The sequence below is a fragment of the Acomys minous genome (genome assembly GCF_964271855.1).
Source record: "Acomys minous genome assembly, chromosome: 11".
Taxonomy (NCBI): Eukaryota; Metazoa; Chordata; class Mammalia; order Rodentia; family Muridae; genus Acomys; species Acomys minous.
In genome coordinates, this window is record NC_140492.1 from 48,260,298 (window position 1) to 48,279,616 (window position 19,319).

At 46.0% G+C, this 19,319-nt stretch overlaps 2 protein-coding genes across 2 annotated transcripts in view; one reads left to right on the top strand and one right to left on the bottom strand.

Annotated features, from left to right (window-relative positions):
- The window catches only part of SIDT1 (SID1 transmembrane family member 1), a 98,759-nt gene extending 93,629 nt beyond the window's left edge, over window positions 1-5,130 (top strand). The window contains exons 23-25 of the mRNA XM_084801292.1: window positions 42-152; window positions 1,317-1,430; window positions 3,103-5,130. Of these exons, the coding sequence (XP_084657418.1) occupies window positions 42-152; window positions 1,317-1,430; window positions 3,103-3,165 (288 nt within the window). The 3' untranslated portion in view covers window positions 3,166-5,130. The remainder of the gene's footprint in view (window positions 1-41; window positions 153-1,316; window positions 1,431-3,102) is intronic.
- USF3 (upstream transcription factor family member 3) overlaps window positions 1-19,319 on the bottom strand; it is an 80,785-nt gene that overhangs the window by 12,311 nt on the left and 49,155 nt on the right. The gene's annotated exons all lie outside the window — the stretch shown is intronic.

Below are 19,319 nucleotides of genomic sequence, written 5' to 3' on the forward strand. Positions count from 1 at the left end.
AGCGGAGGCTCCAGCCTCAATGGCTCTGCATCTCTCCACAGCTTCGCAGCTCTGAGAAGGTCCTCCTGCTGCCGTTCTTCTGCATCGTGGCCACCGCGGTGCTGTGGGCCGCGGCCCTGTACTTCTTCTTCCAGAACCTCAGCAGCTGGGAGGTAAGTAAGAAGCATGCTTGTAGTTTTGTTTTGTTCTGTTTGCTTGTTTAACAGTTCTTGCTCCATCTTGCCTTTTGGACCTCCCTCCCTCTCCTGCATTTGTTGCTTCTTATGTCTTATGTTTTCCCCATCATCTAAATGTACAGCTTCTCCAGAAGGCTTAGCAGTCACACTTACGTGGAAGGCAAGTGACAGGTGGTCAGCATTGCCGGGGTAATATGACACGGACCTGAAAGGCCTGTAGATACTGCAGATGTGACCTTCACTATTCTCTTATGGTGTGTTCTCAGAAAATGTTTAATGCTTGATTAATACATTGTGGCCATCTTTCTCATCATAGTCAGCATCCATCAATAAGTGCAGGGGTGTGGCAGGGCACATCTCACAGACTGGAAAGCCGAGACTTCAGAGAGAGGTGCTGTGTCTGAGGCACACATGTGAAGTCTCAGCTCTCCACCCCAGCATCAACACATTTGCTTCTGGAACATTCGTGCAACCCCAGGAACAAACCTCACAGGCAGCCGCTCTGTTTCTCCTTGACCTAGTAGTACTTGGTGGCCATTAACCCACTTCCTGTGGCTGGAGAGTTGCCAGCCTGGGCATTTCCTAGGGCTGTGGTTCTCAACCTTCCCAATGCTGCGGCCCTTTAATACAGTTCTTTATGTTGTGGTGACCACGCCTCCCCCCAACCATAAAGTTATTTTCTTGCTACATCGTAACAGGAATTCTGCTATAATTTGTAATGTAAGTATCTGATAAGCAAGCTATCTGATATGTGACCCCTCAAAGGAGTCTTGACACACCGCTGTCCTAGAAGTAGGTGCACACACCATGTGGCCTCTGAGGCTAGTTTCATCCATGCAGTAGACACTGTAATGGTTTCTATACATTGCTATGCCCCTGCATCAGCATGTCTCCTAATCACTGAACAGCTTTCCGCTGTGGGACAGGGCACATGTTACCAGTCCGTTCATCTCTTGACGGACATGTGGGTTGTCTCCACTCTGCAGTTATTATAAAATAGCGCTGCTATGAACTACTGCGTACACAAGTCTCGAAAGCTGACCTTCAGAGTGCTTTGTAGCATTGTTGTGGCTTCCTCAAAAGTGGTTGAAACTGTGGGAGTCCTGCCTACATCTGCCTGCCTCACCTTCCTTCCTCCAGAGAACCCCAGCCGAGTCTCGGGAGAAGAACCGAGAGTGCATCCTGCTGGAGTTCTTCGATGACCATGACATTTGGCACTTCCTTTCTGCCACCGCCCTGTTTTTCTCCTTCCTGGTGAGTCAACTGTCTCTTCTGGCTGCCTTCCTCCCGCTCGGCCTCACACGTCCCTTTATTCCCCGTTCTCTGCAGTTCTCCGTTGCAATTCAACATACTGACCATCTCCGCCTCCCCACACACTTTTTTTTCCCTTACTTTTTTTACTGTACCTTCTGCGTGACCATAACCTTCATTTTTCTCTACTTTTCAATGTCTGTACACGCAGAGTGACAACACCAGGTTGCTCAGTGCCCTGGGACAGAATTGGTTATTGGACTCAAATGTTCAGACATTCAGAAATTCTCACCCATGTGCTTACTGCATCTCGTGATGAACTCTCTTCCTGCCCTTCCTCCAGTCTCACTGTGTGTTTTGTAAAGATTGGGTTTCTAGAGAAGCTCAAAGACGCCACCTAAGCAGCAAGTTCCTAATCTAGGGTCCCTGTGGTTTGCTTGTGCCCCTTCGCAGAATCCATGAGTACTTACCCTTACATATGATCACCATCCTCAGCACTTAGTCCTTTCCCCACCCCCACCCCCAATTAAATGACAGTGGTGCCTGAACACAGGTTGGGGTGGTAACTGTCAGGTTGTCAGCGCAGAGGGCTTCAAGCCCTCTGAGGCCAACCATGCAATAACGAGTAGAGCAGGGCTTCCCCCTAGTGGCCACTATGGGAAGTTCACCCAATCTCTGTGATCCTTGAACTTCTGTGATAGGGAGACAAAAGATAACAAAAGTTCTGTGTGGGGAAGGAATTGAAGTGGAGCAGCCATGGCACCTTTCTTTCTTCCTTTCTTCCCTCCGTCCCTCTTTCTTTTTTATTTTATTTTTTATTTTCTACATACATTACATCTTGACTGCAGTTTCTCCTTCCACCAGTCCTCCCAGTCCTCCCAGTCCATCCATCCCTCCACTTCCTCTTCCCCAGATCCATTCCTCCTGTTTCCCTTTAGAACAGAGCAGGCCTCCCAGGGATGTCAACCACACATGTAATAACAAGTTACAGTAAGACTAGGCACAGACCCTCATACCAAGGCTGGATAGGTGATCTAGTCGGAGGAAAGGGGTCATAAGCACCAGCAAAAGAGTCAGAGACACCGCCTCCCCACTCCCATTGTTAGGGGGTCCAACAGGAACCCCAAGCTACCCAACCATAATGCCTATGCAGAGACCTTCACTCACATCCTTACAAGGTCTATGGGTGGGTGTCACTTCAGTCTGTGCCTTCTTCTTTTTTGGAGGGGGTTGGTTTTTTTGAGACAGGTTTTCCCTGTGTAGCCTTAGCTGTCCTGAACTCACTTTGAAGACCAGGCTAGCCTCAAACTCACAGCGATTCGCCTGCCTCTGCCTCCTGACTGCTGGGATTAAAGGTGTGCACCACCACACCTGGCACCTTCTTCCTGTTTAAGAGCCTTTCATGAATGTGAGCTCCTGGGCAGAGGATGAGTGCTGCTTTCACCCACAGCCATGTCTCTAGCATCAAGAATAGCACACGAGAACTTCCTTCCTGAGTTTTAAGTAAATTGATAAATGAGTTAAAAAGCAAGGCATTGCGGATCACTGCCAAAGCTATGAGAACAAGTGAGGTGAGATGTAGTTTTTTGGTCCAGTGGGAGTCACGAAGAGAAATCAGGGACTAACTGTGGCCAGGACTTATGCTCCCTTCCCATCACTAATCCTCTCGCTTCAGGTGTTGTTGACTCTGGACGACGACCTGGATGTGGTTCGCAGAGACCAGATCCCTGTCTTCTGAGCCTCCATCGTCACAGCGGGGAGAGGAAATGATCCGCCTTGGTGCTGTCTCGTGGACAATATGGTGACTGCAGCAGCATGCCCACTGCCAGACACTCCACTCGCCTCAGTGGAGTCAACGACATTTGCATTCACACAGGAAGAGCTTGGGGTGAGCTGAACCTCAAGAAGGATGGTAGAAGGGGAGCCCTGTTGTGCACAAAGACAAAGCCTGGGGGCTCAGGAACCTCTGTCTGCAACTTAGAGTTCAATCTAGGCACAAGCTGCAGTGGGCCAGTTTATGACCTGGCCCCTCCCAGCCTCACTGAGATTGGCAAGAGAAACCAGCCACTTGTACCTCCCACCTAGAACCTTTGGTGTGGCCACCGCCACACCTCTGAGACACCTGCGGCTACAGAAGGCCAAAGCAACATGTCATTCTCCCCAGGTCCTCAGAGAGCCTGATTCCTCAGAATATGGAGCAGAAGCAAGACCAAGTCCCCACCCAACTTGGACAGACATTCCGGTGACTTCAGAGGGACTACTGAATAATCCCCTTGGTTCCTGGCGCCACTAGAAATGCTCAGGATGGGACTTTGACACATGTACTTCTGAACAGATCACCGTTGCTGGGCCCAAGGCCTGGATGATTCCTGTCTCTTAGTGTCTTCACCTCACCATTGGATGTTGACTTGGAACTCTGATCCTGCCTTCTTAGAAGGTCTCTCTTTCTCCATGGACTTCTAACATCTTCAAGATGAGTGAGAAAGGGTGAAAACTCTTTCTGCAGCAGGAGATGTGATGGGCAGAGCTAAATGGCTGAACAGCAGGCAGGCAGCATTCACCTTAATGACTCTGGATCCTGGAGCAAATTCAACAAAGCAGAAGTGTTTGGTGGTTCCGAGGCACACAGCTCAGTCTGTGCCCATACAGCCTTTGGGGGAGGGCGGAGGAATAGATGTTTAGAGCAATGTTACCCTGGGGTCCTCTTCAGTGGAGCCCCTCACTTGTCCCTTGTGTAGATCAGGGTTCCAGACTCCCTGCCTGAAGCTCTCAGCAGTAACTCGGGACAGACACATGCTCCTCACCACCACCTTGAGTTGCAGAGATCATAGCTAATCCAGTCACCTCTTACTGCATCCCACTCGCACTCGTGTCTCTGGGAAGATGTAAAAAAGCTCAGAGCTCCAGTTTTCTTCTCTCACACCATCTGGCAAACCCTGTGAGAAGCCCCGTTTTGAACAGGCTTCCTGGTTGTGTGGAGTATGATGCCATCAGAAAACAGACATACAAGTGTGTGCACACGTGCCTATTTGCTTGTGAGATTGAAGTCACTCCTCGCCCGAGCTTTCCTGAACATGTATTAAGGAAATGGATCAGGCATTTTTCTTTTTTTAAAAAAAATTACTATTCTTTCTTTCAAATGTCTGTAAACTGTTCACATATGTGCTTTGGAAGTTTGAACAGCAAGCTATTCCTGGTTTTAAAAATGCAAAGATACTTTCTATGAATAATCTTGTGTAGTCTTTCCAAAATGGTCTCATGTTGCCAATACATTTTCTGTTCTCCTTCATTATGTCCAAACTTGTCGGCTTCTGTGGGTCACATGTAGCCTATCAAGTAGACAACTGTCTTATTCAAACATCTTTTTTTAAAAGAAAGTTCCAAACAAGTGAGTTGCCGTGGCTCACGCATGAATTCCAGCACAGGCAGAGGCAGCTGGGCCTAGGAGTTCAAGGCCAATCTGGTCTACAAAGTGACGTCCAGGCCAGTTAGGGCTGCACAGTGAGACCCTGCCTCAAAACAGAACAAAAAGGAAAGAAGAAAACAGTTCAAATCTGATTGCTTACGGCTGACTTGAGCTGATTCTTTCAAAGCAGCTCTCCCGGTTTCCCATCCTAAGCGGATCCAATAAGGAAAATGTGTACAGCAGAGTTCATCCCAACAGTCTTGTGGCCTGAACGAATAAACATAAAGGCACACTTAACTGGTTTGGAAGTTTGTTTGGGGACAGGGAATCAGCGAAAACAGGAAAACAGAAAAGGGCCCTATGGGAAGGGGAGGAGGGAGGGCAATTGTGCCGCTGTGGTCCTGTGTTCTGTTGTGCCTTGTACTGTAATATCATATGTCCTGGTCATTTTTGTTCTTTGGAGCAAGACTAAGAAACCCCAGATCAAACTTGCTTTTAAAAATACTACTTTCAAGTCACATGTTGCTGCTTCTTTCTACAGCACAGATCTGGTGGTTAGAGTTCCATGTGCTTCTTCTGGGGCATCGATATGAGGGCCCGGGCTAGGGGAGGACCGTGGAAGGAGCCTAAGGAGCACCATTGGCTTCTAAAACAACGTCTATGCAAAGTTCGCGCACTTTGCTGCTTGAAAGCAGAGGCAAGGCTAACTGTAAAGGCTAAGGGCAGCAGGCAGGTAAGAGAGAGAGAGTGAGGTGTGGAGGCTCTTCGCTGAGGAGTCTCAGAAGTAAAGAGAGTTTCTCGGTTGGAGCAGAACAGAGCTGCAACAGCCAGAGGAGCAAGACTGTGCCCGTAAAATACGAGAACTTCGCACCTCTGACAAGCACAGGGGAGGCAGCTGCACCTGTTCACGCTGGATGCCTGGGAGATTCGCCTGGTTTTATTTTAGCAGCAAGAGAAGCCGTTGGAAAACTGGTGTCTATCTGGGGAAGGGACTTTCCATGACTAAAGGCAATCCCTGAGCCAGCAACTGGGGATGAAAACAGTTGCAGCTGCTTCCGTGGTAACTCTGGGCCCCCCTGTGGAATGTTCTGCCGGGTTGCAAAATGCATGCGTCAGCAAACCAAATAATACCCAAGCATTTCTCATTCCGAGAGACGTGCACTCTGTCTGAAACTGTGGAGGGCGGGGAGTGGGGAGGGAGGGAGGAAGGCAGCAGCTAAGAGACACCCTCATGGAAGCAACAGTGACGTCTAAGAGAGATCACAGAGTCAGACCTTTAGTCGGTGTCTGCCAGCCTGCTGGCTGCGGTACCCTAGTCAAGCTGCCAAAGCTCTGATTCTTTGGTAGCGCCACTGCATTGCACAAGGCTCACAAAACAGTAAGGGCCCGGGAAGGTTGTCAGCACAAAGCTGGTCCTCAGGACCCCACCTGGTAACATCCCTGGGGTTGCAGGGCAGTAGCATAGCCTTCGGGTGTCCTGGTTCCCTGACCTCCCACCGCAGTCACCACTCCTATTTCCTGACCTCAGCTGCAGGAGCCCCTAGGGTTAGGAGGCCTCTTGACCTTCAGAGGCAATACCTAGATTATACCTCTCCAATCCCTAGGCTCCACTGCACTCTTCTCTTAATTCCAACTGAAAAATGTTAATGCTTTCCAAGTTGGGGCTTAGTAGAGAGTCTGGTTATAAATAGCACAGCAGCCTCTGCCCTGGGTCTCAAAGGAAAGGAAGCTTCAATTCTCCTTTGGGGTGGCTGTTACCACTTCTTACCCATCAGCCAGGGCTCCTGCTAACAGACAAGCTGGAGGCTCTGCCTGTAGCGAGGGATCCTCAACCTCTCAGGTGACCAAAAAAGGTCCTAGTAAGACAGACAAGTGTCAAGTCACCCGTCACGATTCATGTCCTGGCAAGAGGAAGAAAGAACACAGAGCGAAGATGGTTCTCTCAGCCAGAAGCTGGCCAAGCCTGGCTCACCGTGATTCCACACAGCAGAGAAATAGAGGTTTTGCTTCGCTTGCTTTTGCTGTTTGGAAGAGACGAGATCTACACCAGGGCTGAGCTTTAATGTCCCCTCCCTACTGAATCACTGTTGTCAACAAGGCTATGTACTCTCAGTCATCAGCACATAGGAATTCAGGCAAACTTAGCAAGCGTCCCAGGGTTTCTAGAACACCAGAGCAACAGTTTTAGTTTGGATGGGACTCACTACTGCGGGACACCTTCACATACTGTGCAGTTTTCTTGACACGAAGCCTTGATGTTCTTATTGGAAGACAAAGAGGACGAGGCGTTTACTATCTGTGCTGGTTAATGTTGTCAGTTTGACAGGATCTAGAATAATTTGGGGGGCAGGCCTCTGGGCACGGCTCTAATGGTCTATCTAGACTAGGTTAGACTCCAAGCATGCCTGTGAGGGGTTGTCTTGATAGGACTAATGAGATAGGACAAAGCTGCCTCAATGGTGGGCTTGGGTACCAGACTGAGTTGGATAAATCAGAGAAGTGATTTGAGCACACAGTGTTGACATCACTCACCACTGGACTCTACTTTCTGGCTGCAGATGATATGATCAGCTGCCTTGAGCTCCTGTGGCTATCGCTTCTGTGGCCATCACTTCTGTGGCTATCACTTCTGTGGCCATCGCTTCTGTGGCCATCGCTTCTGTGGCTATTGCTTCTGTGGCCATCGCTTCTGTGGCCATCCCTTCTGTGGCTATTGCTTCTGTGGCTATTGCTTCAGTGGCCGTTGCTTCTGTGGCTATCACTCCTGTGGCTATTGCTTCTGTGGCTATTGTTTCTGTCGCTATTGCTTCTGTGGCCATCACTCCTGTGGCTATCGCTTCCGTGGCCATCGCTTCTGTGGCCATCGCTTCTGTGGCCATCGCTTCTGTGGCCATTGCTTCTGTGGCTATTGCTTCTGTGGCCATCACTTCCCCATCAGGATGAACTGCCCTCAAACTGTGAATTTAAAACAAACCCTTCAGGTTTTAAGTTGCTTTTGGCAGATATTTTGTTACAAAGACAAAAAAAGTAATTAAAATACCTGTTCTTCACCTAGAATCCCTTTTAAGAGGTAGGGAGCAAGGAAGCAGGGTGCTGGACAGGACTGAGCTGTCAAGAGCACCTGCTGCTCTTCCAGAAGACCCAGGATAGTTCCCAACTTTTTGAACTCATGGATGAAAGCATCCGAGTACCCAAAATTCTCTACCGTCTCTCCCTGTGTCTCAGTTGTTGCCTGGATCCTTGTTGGGTGTATGAGTCTGGATCTCTGTCTACCTGAAGACTGTCTTGTGTCTTGTGAATCTGTCCTTGTGTCTGTATGTGCCCTCTATTATTTTTTTTTAAGATTTATTTATTTATCTTTTATGTTTACAGTGCTCTATCTGCATTAGACCTGTAGGCCAGAAGAGGGCATCCGATCACAGTATAGATGGTTGTGAGCCACCATGTGGTTGCTGGGAATTGAACTCAGGACCTCTGGAAGAACAGACAGTGCTCTTAACCTCTAAGCTATCTCTCCAGCCCCCTGCTCTCTAGTTATTGAATAGCACAGAAAGCATCCCGTAGAGTATGGGTACTTTATCAAAATCTTTAACAGTGTTTTACAAGTTAAGTCACCCACCCCAATCGACCCAGATAACTAACAAATGCTATTAATCAATATCTGAGTGTTGTCGTCAGTATTTATGGTGGATATTTGTTTTATAAGGTTGCTTTCAATCTATTTGCTATTTCCAACATTTATCACTCTAACACGTGTGTGCTACTCTAGGTCAGGGAATGGAAGGCACATCACTTAAGACTACAGCTATGTTTAGCTTAGGTTGTAAAAGCCGATTACATGGAAAACTCAAGGAAGTAAGGTTGGTCGTTACACTGTTCTCAGAAAGGCTGCTGGCTGCACGGTAGGGTAGAAGTATTGTTTCTTTTTTAATAGCTATAAGCAATTTATTTAATCTGGCATGGTAAAAAGTAAAAGTAAAGATGGATATTTTCATTTAATATGCTGAAATGATCTGCTTTGATTTAAAATTTCTGAAATTACATATATATATATGTAAATCTATATATTTGTCTTTTACCGGTGGTATGTTAAATCTTTTTATGATTACCATCTACCTAACAGCTTTGCAATTCTAGTAGTTCATCTTTTCTGAAGGAAGCTGATAGGAAGTTGGCATATAGAATTTCATAATTACTTTAAAATTTTTTTTATTTAAGCCATTTATTCAGATTACATCTCAATTGTTATGCCCTCACTAGTATCTTCCCATGCCCCCTCCCTCCCTCTTTCATCTTATTCCCCTCCCCTGGGTCTGTGACAGAAGGGGACCTCGTCCCCAACTATAAGATCACAGCCTATCAGATCTCTTCCTTGTAGCCTGCTTACTCCACCTCTGAGTGTCACCAGGTCTCCTCATCAAAGGGAAGTGGTCAAATAGGGGGCACCAGAGTTCATGTCCAAGGCAGTTCCTGCTCTCTACACAACTGTGGAGAATGTGCTGTCCATTGGCTAGATCTGGATAGGGGTTCTAAGCTTACTGCATGTATTGTCCTTAGTTGGTACAGTAGTTTGAGCTGACCTACCTGGGTCTAGATCTGCCAGCCTTAATGGTCTTCTTGTAGGTTTCTAGGACCCTCTGGATCCTTCTATTTCCCCGTTCTTCCTTACCTCTCTCACCTAGAGTCCCAATAGGAAGTCCCAGTATCTACCCCAATCTCTGGCTAAGTGAGGACTTTCAGGGGACATCCCTATTGGGCTAGTGTCCAATTATAAGTGAGTATATGCCATGTGGATCTTTCTGGGTCTGGGTTAACTCATTCAGGATGATCATTTCTAGTTCCATCCATGTGCCTGCAAATTTCAGGATTTCCTTTTTTTTTTTTTTTTTTTAATAGCTGAGGAAGTATTAAGTTTTAAGTGAGCCTCAAGGTGTATTATTAACTCTGGTTGTGAGTTCCAGTCTCTTAGAATGTAAGAGATTTTTTTTTTATAATAATGTATCACTACACCTAGCACCCATGTTGAGTAGCTTATATCCATCTCTAATTCCAGACCCAGGGAATCTCTTTACATCTTTGTGGGCAGCTGTCTTGGGCACCACATGGCTGGCGTGCGTGCGCGTGTACACACACACACACACACATTCAAAAAAGAAATTCCTCAGTTCTAGCCTATTTTCTTTGGTTTCTGTGAAGACCCTATAACCCAAAGCTCACCAGCTTCACTACATATGAACCACATTTGCCTTGAGGCAATATTACACTTCAGTCAAGGGCTAAATAAAGTGTGTATGGCACATCTCTAAGTATATCTTGCTCCAGGCCCCTTTATGCTAAATCTTAATATTCCTTGTAAGTAAAAATTTTCAGCTCTTAAAACAAAAGGTTATCTAAAATGATTCCAAGCATCTTATTTTAGGATAATGAAATGCTGCCCTCTCAGGAAGGCTCCAATCTGTATTTTGTGGGTCTTTTTTCTTTCTTTCTTTCTTTCTTTTTTTTTTTTTTTTTTTTTTTTTTTTTTGGTTTTTCTGAGACAGGGTCTCTTTGTGTAGCCTTGGCTGTCCTAGACTCACTTTGTAGACCAGGCTGGCCTCGAACTCACAGCGATCCGCCTGCCTCTGCCTCCCAAGTGCTGGGATTAAAGGCGTGCACCACCACCACCCGGCTGTGGGTCTTATTATATTGTTTATGCAAACTTTCACAGAGCACTTGGTAACAGGTAGGCCTAATCCATGAAGAGGGTGCATTCAATCCTTTAGGCAGACTTTTTCAGACCTGCCAGTGGTATAAATAGTGACACAGAGACTTTTACATAGTTTAAAGCTTAGGCCTTTAGCTGGAGCGGACTCTCAGCTGCTGTTTCAACTTGGCCATACTATTCGACCTGCGACCCGCCATGTGGCTACCTCTCTGCTCCTGTTCACTGCTCCATCAGTCCTCTCCCATGTCTTTTCCACATCTCCTTCATTTACTTTCTCCCTCCCAGCATCCCTTTCTCTCTTGGAAGTTCTGCCCTCTACTTCCTGTTCCAGCTATTAACCATCAGATCTTTATTACAACCAATCAGCAGCCAGATAACCCCTGACATATTTCTTAGATTGCCTCTAAGCATAGAGGAAGGAGGAACATTTACAAAATAGAAAACCAGCACATGACTGTAAAAACAAAGAAAGAAAGAAAGAAAGAAAGAAAGAAAGAAAGAAAGAAAGAAAGGGAAAGAGAAGAAAAGAAACAGAAAGAAAACCCAGTGATGGGCCATAGAAATGACAGTACCAATATCCTACCAGCACTTAGTTCTCTGCCAGTACAGAATTAAAAATTGAAAACACAGAGACAGAGTCTGGAAAGATGGCTCAGAACTTAAGAGCACTCACTATCTACTCTTCCAGAAGTTCTGAGTTCAATTCCCAGCAACCACATGGTAGCACACAACCACCTATAATGAGATATGGTGCCCTCTTCTGTTTTGCAGATGTATGTTAGGCAGAACACTGTATACATAGTAAATAAATAGATCAGAAAGAAAGAAAAAGAGAAAGAAAGAAAATACAGAGACATACTTCACACAATGTGAGAGAAAGTTACCCCAACACAGTCCTGTGTTTTCACTCTCTGCTTCTAAAACATGGGACAATTTGTGGAATAATCTCCTTCTTAGGGGATGAATTGCACTTTATTTTCTTCCTTCTACTCCTCTATTCACTTCACTCAAAAATTGTGAGATATCAGTACTGGGCAGCGGGAAGAGCTAGGACATAGCAAGGGGCAAGAGACATACAGACTTTATATCCTGTGCTCTATAATCCAAACAATTCTTAATACTTTTCATTCCCGAATGTAAAGCCCTTATTGCTGGTACAACATGGCATCTCTCTACAACTATATCCCAAGAAGAAGTATTTGGCTCACTAGCTCTCCAGCAGAGGCCTCTTCAGGGGTCGGGGGGGGGGGGGTACATGCTTTCTCCTCCTTGGCTCCCAGTTCTATCACAAATGATGGAAACTGTGTCTTGTATTTAGCATCAAAGAGAAGACAGTGTGTCAGGCATGGTGGCGTATATCTTTAATTCTAGCACTTAGCAGGCAAAGGTAGTCAGAGCTCTGTCATTCAGCATCTGCATCCAGTGGGTGGGTGGCTTAGGTCCCACTTTCTGCCGGCTGGTCCAGGCACTGCATGCCTCTGGATGGACCTTGGAATCAAAGGTCCCACGGGCCCATTTCTCACTCAGAGGCAGCTATAATACTTTAGGGTGAAGCCCATTGCCTGGGCCCTAGGCCAGGTTCCCAGCCTCACCAGGGGTCAGCACCGAGCTAGCAGTGGTGGAGCAGCTGCCTAGGCAACTCTGCCATAGTTGCCTTAACCACCTTAATTGGCAGTCAAGCACCAGGCCAAGCATTCAACAGCTGTTCCCCCAGAATAAATGAAGTCCCAGATGGTCATGGTGGAGGAATGGTGAGCCAGAGAACAGAGCAGCAACCCTCCCTCCGTGTTCCCCCACCCCCCACCCCCACAGCAAGCCAGGAAATCTTTATTTATAAATCTTGGGCAGCGGGGAGGGGTTTCAAGGGTGAATATGTCTGATTTGCTAGGGCTCAGGGTGCCAGGATACTTAATCTATGTACGCTGGTACCGTAGCACAAGGGTCCCATTAGATGGAGAAAACAGTACTTAATTATCCTATGTGTGAGGGGATGACTTCTACATACAATTAAAGGTCATTTGCTGTAGGCTAGGATCTCAGCATAGGGTGTGGTACTGCTGGGTATTCCCTGAGCTCCTTGAAGTTCCTTACCAGGAAAGAGTTGGGTTTGTAATCTTCCCTGGGGGCTATGTGACCACTCCTTACAAATCTGGGGTTATCAGATCCGATGGAGTAAGAACCCCCCACCCCCCACACTAAGAAAAGGGAGTCACCTTCATAGACCGAGTGCAAACTGGCTATCCAGAGATGTCAGACTTCAACCTTATCCAGTAGAGTCCCACAGATATCTGTGACTTTGAGGCTAGCCTAGTAGCCTAGTCTACACATTGTTTCAGGCAAGCCAGGGCTACAAGCCAGGTGGGGAAGAAGTAAGGGGAGAAAGAGAAAGGGAGTTGTTGTTGTTGTTGTTGTTTTTAATGGGGAACCTTAAAGATGTAAACTTTGCACTAAACTGTCTCCAGAGATGCCTGAGAAATTCCAGTTGACTTTCAAGTGTTAGACTAATGTGAAAAGAATGTGAATGGAATGCTACAGAAAAAGAAAATAACAAATGCCAAACTGGAAGACAAATGGAAACCCAGTTGAAGGTTGGTTCAAACAGTAATGGTTTCCTTTCTTTTTCTTTTTTTCCCCTTGAGAAAGGCTCTACCAAGTAGCCTAGGCTGGTTCTTTCCTAGTGCTGAGATTACAGGTATAACAGCCCTCCCTATGTAGTAACACTGTTTTCTGGTGGCCTAAAGGGGTCATAAAAGGTAAAATTTCAGCCTTTGACATTCCTAGAGAGCTTTAAATGTGAAACATCGCTTTAAACAAGAAGTATATGAGTCAGGGTTCTCAAAAGGAATAGCAAGGATAGAATAAACACACTCAAGAAGTGTGTGTGTGTGTGTGTGTGTGTGTGTGTTTATCATGATGGTTTATAGGCTGTGATCTGGGTAGTCCAACAATGGTTGTCTCAAGACAGAAAGGCCAGGAATCAAGCCGGTCCTGGTGGCGCATGCCTTTAATCCCAGCACTCAGGAGGCAGAGGCAAGTGGATCGCTGTGAGTTCCAGCCAGCCTGGTATCCAAAAGTGAGTCCAGAATAGCTAAGACTGTTACACAGAGAAACCCTGCCTTGAAAAACCAAAAGAAAAAGAAAAAAGAAAGAATAAAGAAAAAGAAAGGCCAAGAATCTGGCCTTCGTGAAGCTGGATGTGTCAGCAGTACAAGTCTGGTGCTGGCATCCTGAACTACCCCTCAAGAGTCTCCAGTCCACACTGGAATCCCAAAGAAGTAGGTTCCAGCACCATGGAAGGAGCGCCCCAGGAACAGGACAGACGGACTTGCCGGTGAGAGTGAGGGCAAGCAGGCAAAAAGCAAAGCCTCCCTCCTTCCATGTCCTTTTATGTGGGCTGCCACCAGAATTAGGGTGGGTCTATAATTTTTTCCAGATGTGGTCAAGTTGACAACCAAGATTATCCACTAGAGTAAGAAAGACAAGACTGGACATGGAGGAAAACACAATTGCTTTCAGGGTGATAATAAAGAAGAGGTAACACACAAGGGAAGAAACCGGTGCACAGTAGTGTTGGTGACCAACAATGGATAGAGCCTGCAGAACCTCATTTAGTGAGAACACCACATAAATGTTGTGTAGTGGGGAGGGACCAAAGGAGGAGTAGCACACTATTAGTGCAGAGGGTTTTAACTTGTTAGGTAGATCTTTAAAGACTGTTTCTTTTATGTGCATTGATGTTTTGCCTGCATGTATGTCTTTGTTAGGGTGTCAGATTCCCTGGAACTGTTACAGACAGTTGTGAACTGCTATGTGGGTGTTGGGAATTGAACCCAGATCCTTTGGAAGAGCAGCCAGTGCTATTTAAAAATAGCATATGTAGGGCTAGTGATGTAGCTTTGTTGTTAGAGTTCTTGCCTAATATACATGGAGGCCCGGGTTTGAGCCCTGGCCCTGCAAAATCTGGACATAGTGGTGCATACTATGACCCCAACATTTGGGAGGTTGAAGGCAGGAGGGTCAGAAGTCCAAAGTTGAAGAGTTATAATTTAGCTCCGTGGCAGAGCACTTGCATAACAATCACTAGAGCTGGGGTTCAGTCCACAGCACTGGGGAAAAGGGACTCAAAGTTATACTTGTGTGTCAACTTGAGCTAGAGTCATCAGAGAGAAATGAGCCACCATTGAGGAAATGCCTCCATGAGACGCAGCTGTAATCCGCTCAATTAGTGACCAATGGGAGAGGGTCCAGCCTATTGTGGGTAGTGCCATCCCTGGGCTGATGGTCCAGGTTCTATAAGAAGGCAGACTGAGGTAGCCATGAAAAACAGGCAAGTAAGCAGCACCCCTCCATGGCCTCTGCACCAGCTCCTGTCTCCAGGTTCCAGCCCTGCTTGAGTTCCTGTCCTGACTTCCTATGATGAATGAGTATAGTCTGGAAGTATAAGCCAAATAAACCCTTTCCTCCCCAAGTTGCTTTTTTGGTCATGGTTTTCTCATCGCAGCAATAGAAACCCTGACCAAGACACATCACTTACACCGTTTTTGTTTTGGGATTTTCGAGACAGGGTTTCTCCATGTCACTCTGGCTGTCCCGGACTCACTTTGTAGACCAGGCTGACCTTGAACTCATAGGATCTACCTGCCAACCAAGGCTACATAAGAACCTCTCACAAAGATGAACCACCACAGGCCGACTAACAGGCAAGCTGACATCCCACTGGGTTCTCCCAGACTGGAGTGTCATGCCCAGAAGAAAACATCTGTCTTTTCAAATAAACAGGGAGATGTCAACAAATAAGAGATGCTTTGACCAGACACCAAGTATTTCACAAGAAAAACAAAATGCCCACTCTCAGTGCCAGCAGCAAGTAAATATTTAAGAGAGAGGGGGGGGGGGGGGAGAGGGAGGGAGAGAGAGATTTGTAACTCATCATCAATAAACAAAAGCCATGCCTCTTGGACTAGCACGTTGCCAGGTCCTCTCCTGCTACAGAACAATCGTGAGGCTGGAGTTCGCTCCAGCACTACAGGATCAAACCACTGGCAACTGGTGCCTCAGCCCCAACTCCATCCCAGAGCCCAAATGGCAGCAGAACAGATGATTCAAAGAGCATCCATTCATCAGGCTCCCCGCCAGGAGAGTACATACCACTGGATCAAACCCTGAATGGAACCCTCCCTATCTTCCACATGGAGACGCTGAGGCATAGAGCAATCACTGGTAATCAGGCGAAGGGCTACAGCAGAAACCTGAACTTCCAGTCAGTGAGGTGTGGCTCGGATTGTACCACAGGGAGGATCCAGTCATTATCTGGTTGTTTTTCCATACATTAAGACACACAGCCTGGGACTTTATAACTACGGAGCCTCTGAGTTTATTAACAGAAAGCATTGGCTGTTTTGACATTCGAGATATGTGGCTCTTACAGAAATCCAAGTTACAATGAACCTACAAGGCCATTTGGAGAGCCAGCGAATGGCACTAAAGTTTTGGAAATGTTTGGCTCTCTAAATTGGAGCAGCAGGACTCACGTGAGGACAGCTGCATCTGTTTCAAAGCCCATAAAGTTTAGAACTAAAGTTTTTTTTTTTTTAAATAAATTCAGTGATTGGCAAAGAGCTGTAGACCCAAAAAAGTCTTGTTTTAAATTAAAATCCACATGCTGTAAAGACTCAGGTTAACACTGGGAGCCTACTGGTTCAAATCCAAAATTGTAAATGGAGAGAAAGGCAAGTAATGATGTAGTGGGGTTTTCAAACTTAAAAACAAACAACAAAACAGAGACTTGACTAGTCCTTAAGAATCAAAGGTAGCCGGGCATGGTGGCGCATGCCTTTAGTCCCAGCACTTGGGAGGCAAAGATGGATGGATTCTGTGAGTTCAAACCCAGCTTGGTCTACAAATTGAGTCCAGGACAGCCAAGGCTACACAGAGAAACCCTGTCTGGGAAAAAACAAACAAACAAACAAACAAACAGTGAAAGGTCATCAGCAGGACCTGTGAAGCTGACTCTGTCAGCTCAATGGACATGGCAGAGTTTCTAAGTCCACTCAGTGGCTACAGCATCTTGTCACGGGTGTATGGATCCTGCCCTCACCTCTGATAGGATTGTAGTTTCATCTCAGCAAAACTTCCACAGAGGATATAACTGCATTGGAAAATCGTGTTTCTTGTTTTTTGGTTTTTTGTTTTTGTTTTTGTTTTTCGAGACAGGGTTTCTCTGTGTAGCCTTGGCTGTCCTAGACTCACTTTGTAGACCAGGCTGGCCTTGAACTTACATCAATTCTCCTTGCCTCTGCCTCCCGAGTGCTGGGATTAAAGATGTGTGCCACCACGCCCGGCTGGAAAATCATATTTCTTCATTTGTAGTTAAGATGACAAGATATTTCTAAGTCTGTCCAGAAATGATGAAAAAAAAAATCAACACAATTTGGTTGTGGAACCAAATGCAACAGGGCAGTACTATCCAATTTACTTTCCTTTCCTTTTTTCTTTTCTTTTCTTTCTTTCTTTTTGGTTTTGGTTTGTCAAGACAGGGTCTCTCTGTGTAGCCTTGGCTGTCCTGGAACTCACTCTGTAGACCAGGCTGGCCTCGAACTCATAGATCTTCCTGCCTCTGCCTCCCAAGTGCTGGGATTAAAGGCATGTACCACCATACCCGGCTTCCTTATCTTTCTTTCTTTTCTTTCTTTCTTTCTTTCTTTCTTTTATTTTACATGTATTGGTATTTTGCCTGCATGTATGACTGTATGGGGGTCTTGGATCCCCTAGAACTAGAGTTACAGACAGCACCGTGAAGGTGCTGGGAATTTAACTTGGGTCTTCTGGAAGATTAGCCAGTGCTCTTAATGGCCAAACCATCACTCTATCTCCTCCAATTTTCTTGCAGTAAGATGTGTCTGCTGGACTTAAAATGCATGTACTTCAAACTTAAAACCCCTCCCCCACCCCACACTGAGTATAGTGTGTATATAATGTGAACCTGCATGTTCACTCCATAACAGAGATCAAACACTAGACGCTCACCTAACTGCAGCTTGGGTTTCCAGAGGTCTCCAAAGCAGGAAGCGCTCCATGCTCAGGCTGGATGCAGGCTCTTTGCAGACCCAGAGCTCTGAAGTAAAGGGAGGTCAGGGAAGACCTCTGATGGCCAGTGGAGCAGAGAATGAAGCTGGCTAAAAGCCAGATGCTCATCTCCCAACACAAAAAAAGCCAAGCTTGCTCAACTGTCTGAATGCTGTACAACGATACTGCTCAAACTACCTGACTGCCGAGTTTATCCAAGAAGCAGAGTCACGTCACCTCTTTAGTTCCTCACAGGAAGAAGAAACAGCCGAAGTAGAAGTCAGCGCTGCTCAGCTAAATAGGCTGAGGCCTGAGGGTCAGTCAAGTGTAGGAAGGTGGAAATGAAGCAAGATGTTGCCATTTTATAAGATTTTTGTTGTTGTTGTTGTTGTTGTTTTGTTTTTGCAACAGTGGGGGGAGAGAAAACCTTTCAAATAGAAAACTTTTGTCTTTTATAACACCTGTGAGGTAGGCAGAGCAGGTAATAGTAACAAGAAACAAGTAAAAATTAACTATGTTGTTATGTAACTTGCCCTAAGCCACCAGACACAAAGCAGTACCAAAGATCTTTCTTTTCCTCAAGAATGACAAGCAGCCTGAAGGTATAGCCTACTCTTAAAGCATGTGACTATTACCCAGTGTGGGGAGAGGGCAGGAAAAACAAACAAACAAACAAAACGAGGACATTATTGAAACTTGTCAAGAGAAACCAGCGTAGGTTTGAACTTCCATAGGCAAGTATTTCTCCTTTTCATTTGTATTGTTTCGTGGGGATGTGTGTTTTGTCTGCACCACTGGTCTGCTGGTGCCTATAGAAGCCACACAAGGGCGTCAGGTGCCCAGAGACTGGATTTACAGATGCTTATGAGCTGCCATGTAGGTGCTGGGAATTGAACCTGGGTCCTCTGGCAGTGCAGGGAGTGCTCTTAATCACTGAGCCATCTCTCCAGCCCTAGAATATCATGTCTTGATCGCAATTCTCAAGAAGCTAGGTGAAGGAAAATATTATGAGTTTTGAAGTCCTGTGCACTCTTTTCCTGGGGTACTTAAGTGACCTTTGTGGCTCTCGTTTTATGTTTATACATTGCATATACTTGCATATTAGAATGTTACTATATAGACATGAAATGTACCCCCAACTGTTCATATATTGCAGACTTGGTATGGAGCTGATCGACTTGGTCACTGAAAGTCACTTGAACATGGGGATCTTGACTTCATCAACAGGTAGTTTGCTATTTGATACAGTCATGATTGACTTCATTATTTCGAGGTATTGGAAAATCTTAGGGGCAAGATTTAATGGGAGAAAGTAGGTTATGTCTTTGGAAGGATTTTATTATCATTCTTTTAAAAAGAGACTTTGTAGTTTCATTCTTAATTATCCATGTCTGTGGACACGTTGATCGCAGGTGCCCACAGAGGCTAGAAGAGGTTGTCAGATATTAGTTACTTTTCTGTTGTTCTGATGAAACACCACAACCAAAGTAACTTACAGAATAGTTTATTTGGGTTTATGATTCCAGAGGGAGAGTTATTCATGGCTGGGAGGCATGGCAGCGAGCAGCAGGCATGGCACAGGCACAGGGCGCTGAACGCTCTCTTCCAGCATGAAGCAAAGACGGCAAACTGGAAGTAGGCCAGATGTTTTAATTCTCAAAGTCTGCCCCAGTGACAAACTTCCTCCAACAAGGCTGCACCATCTAACCTCCCCCAC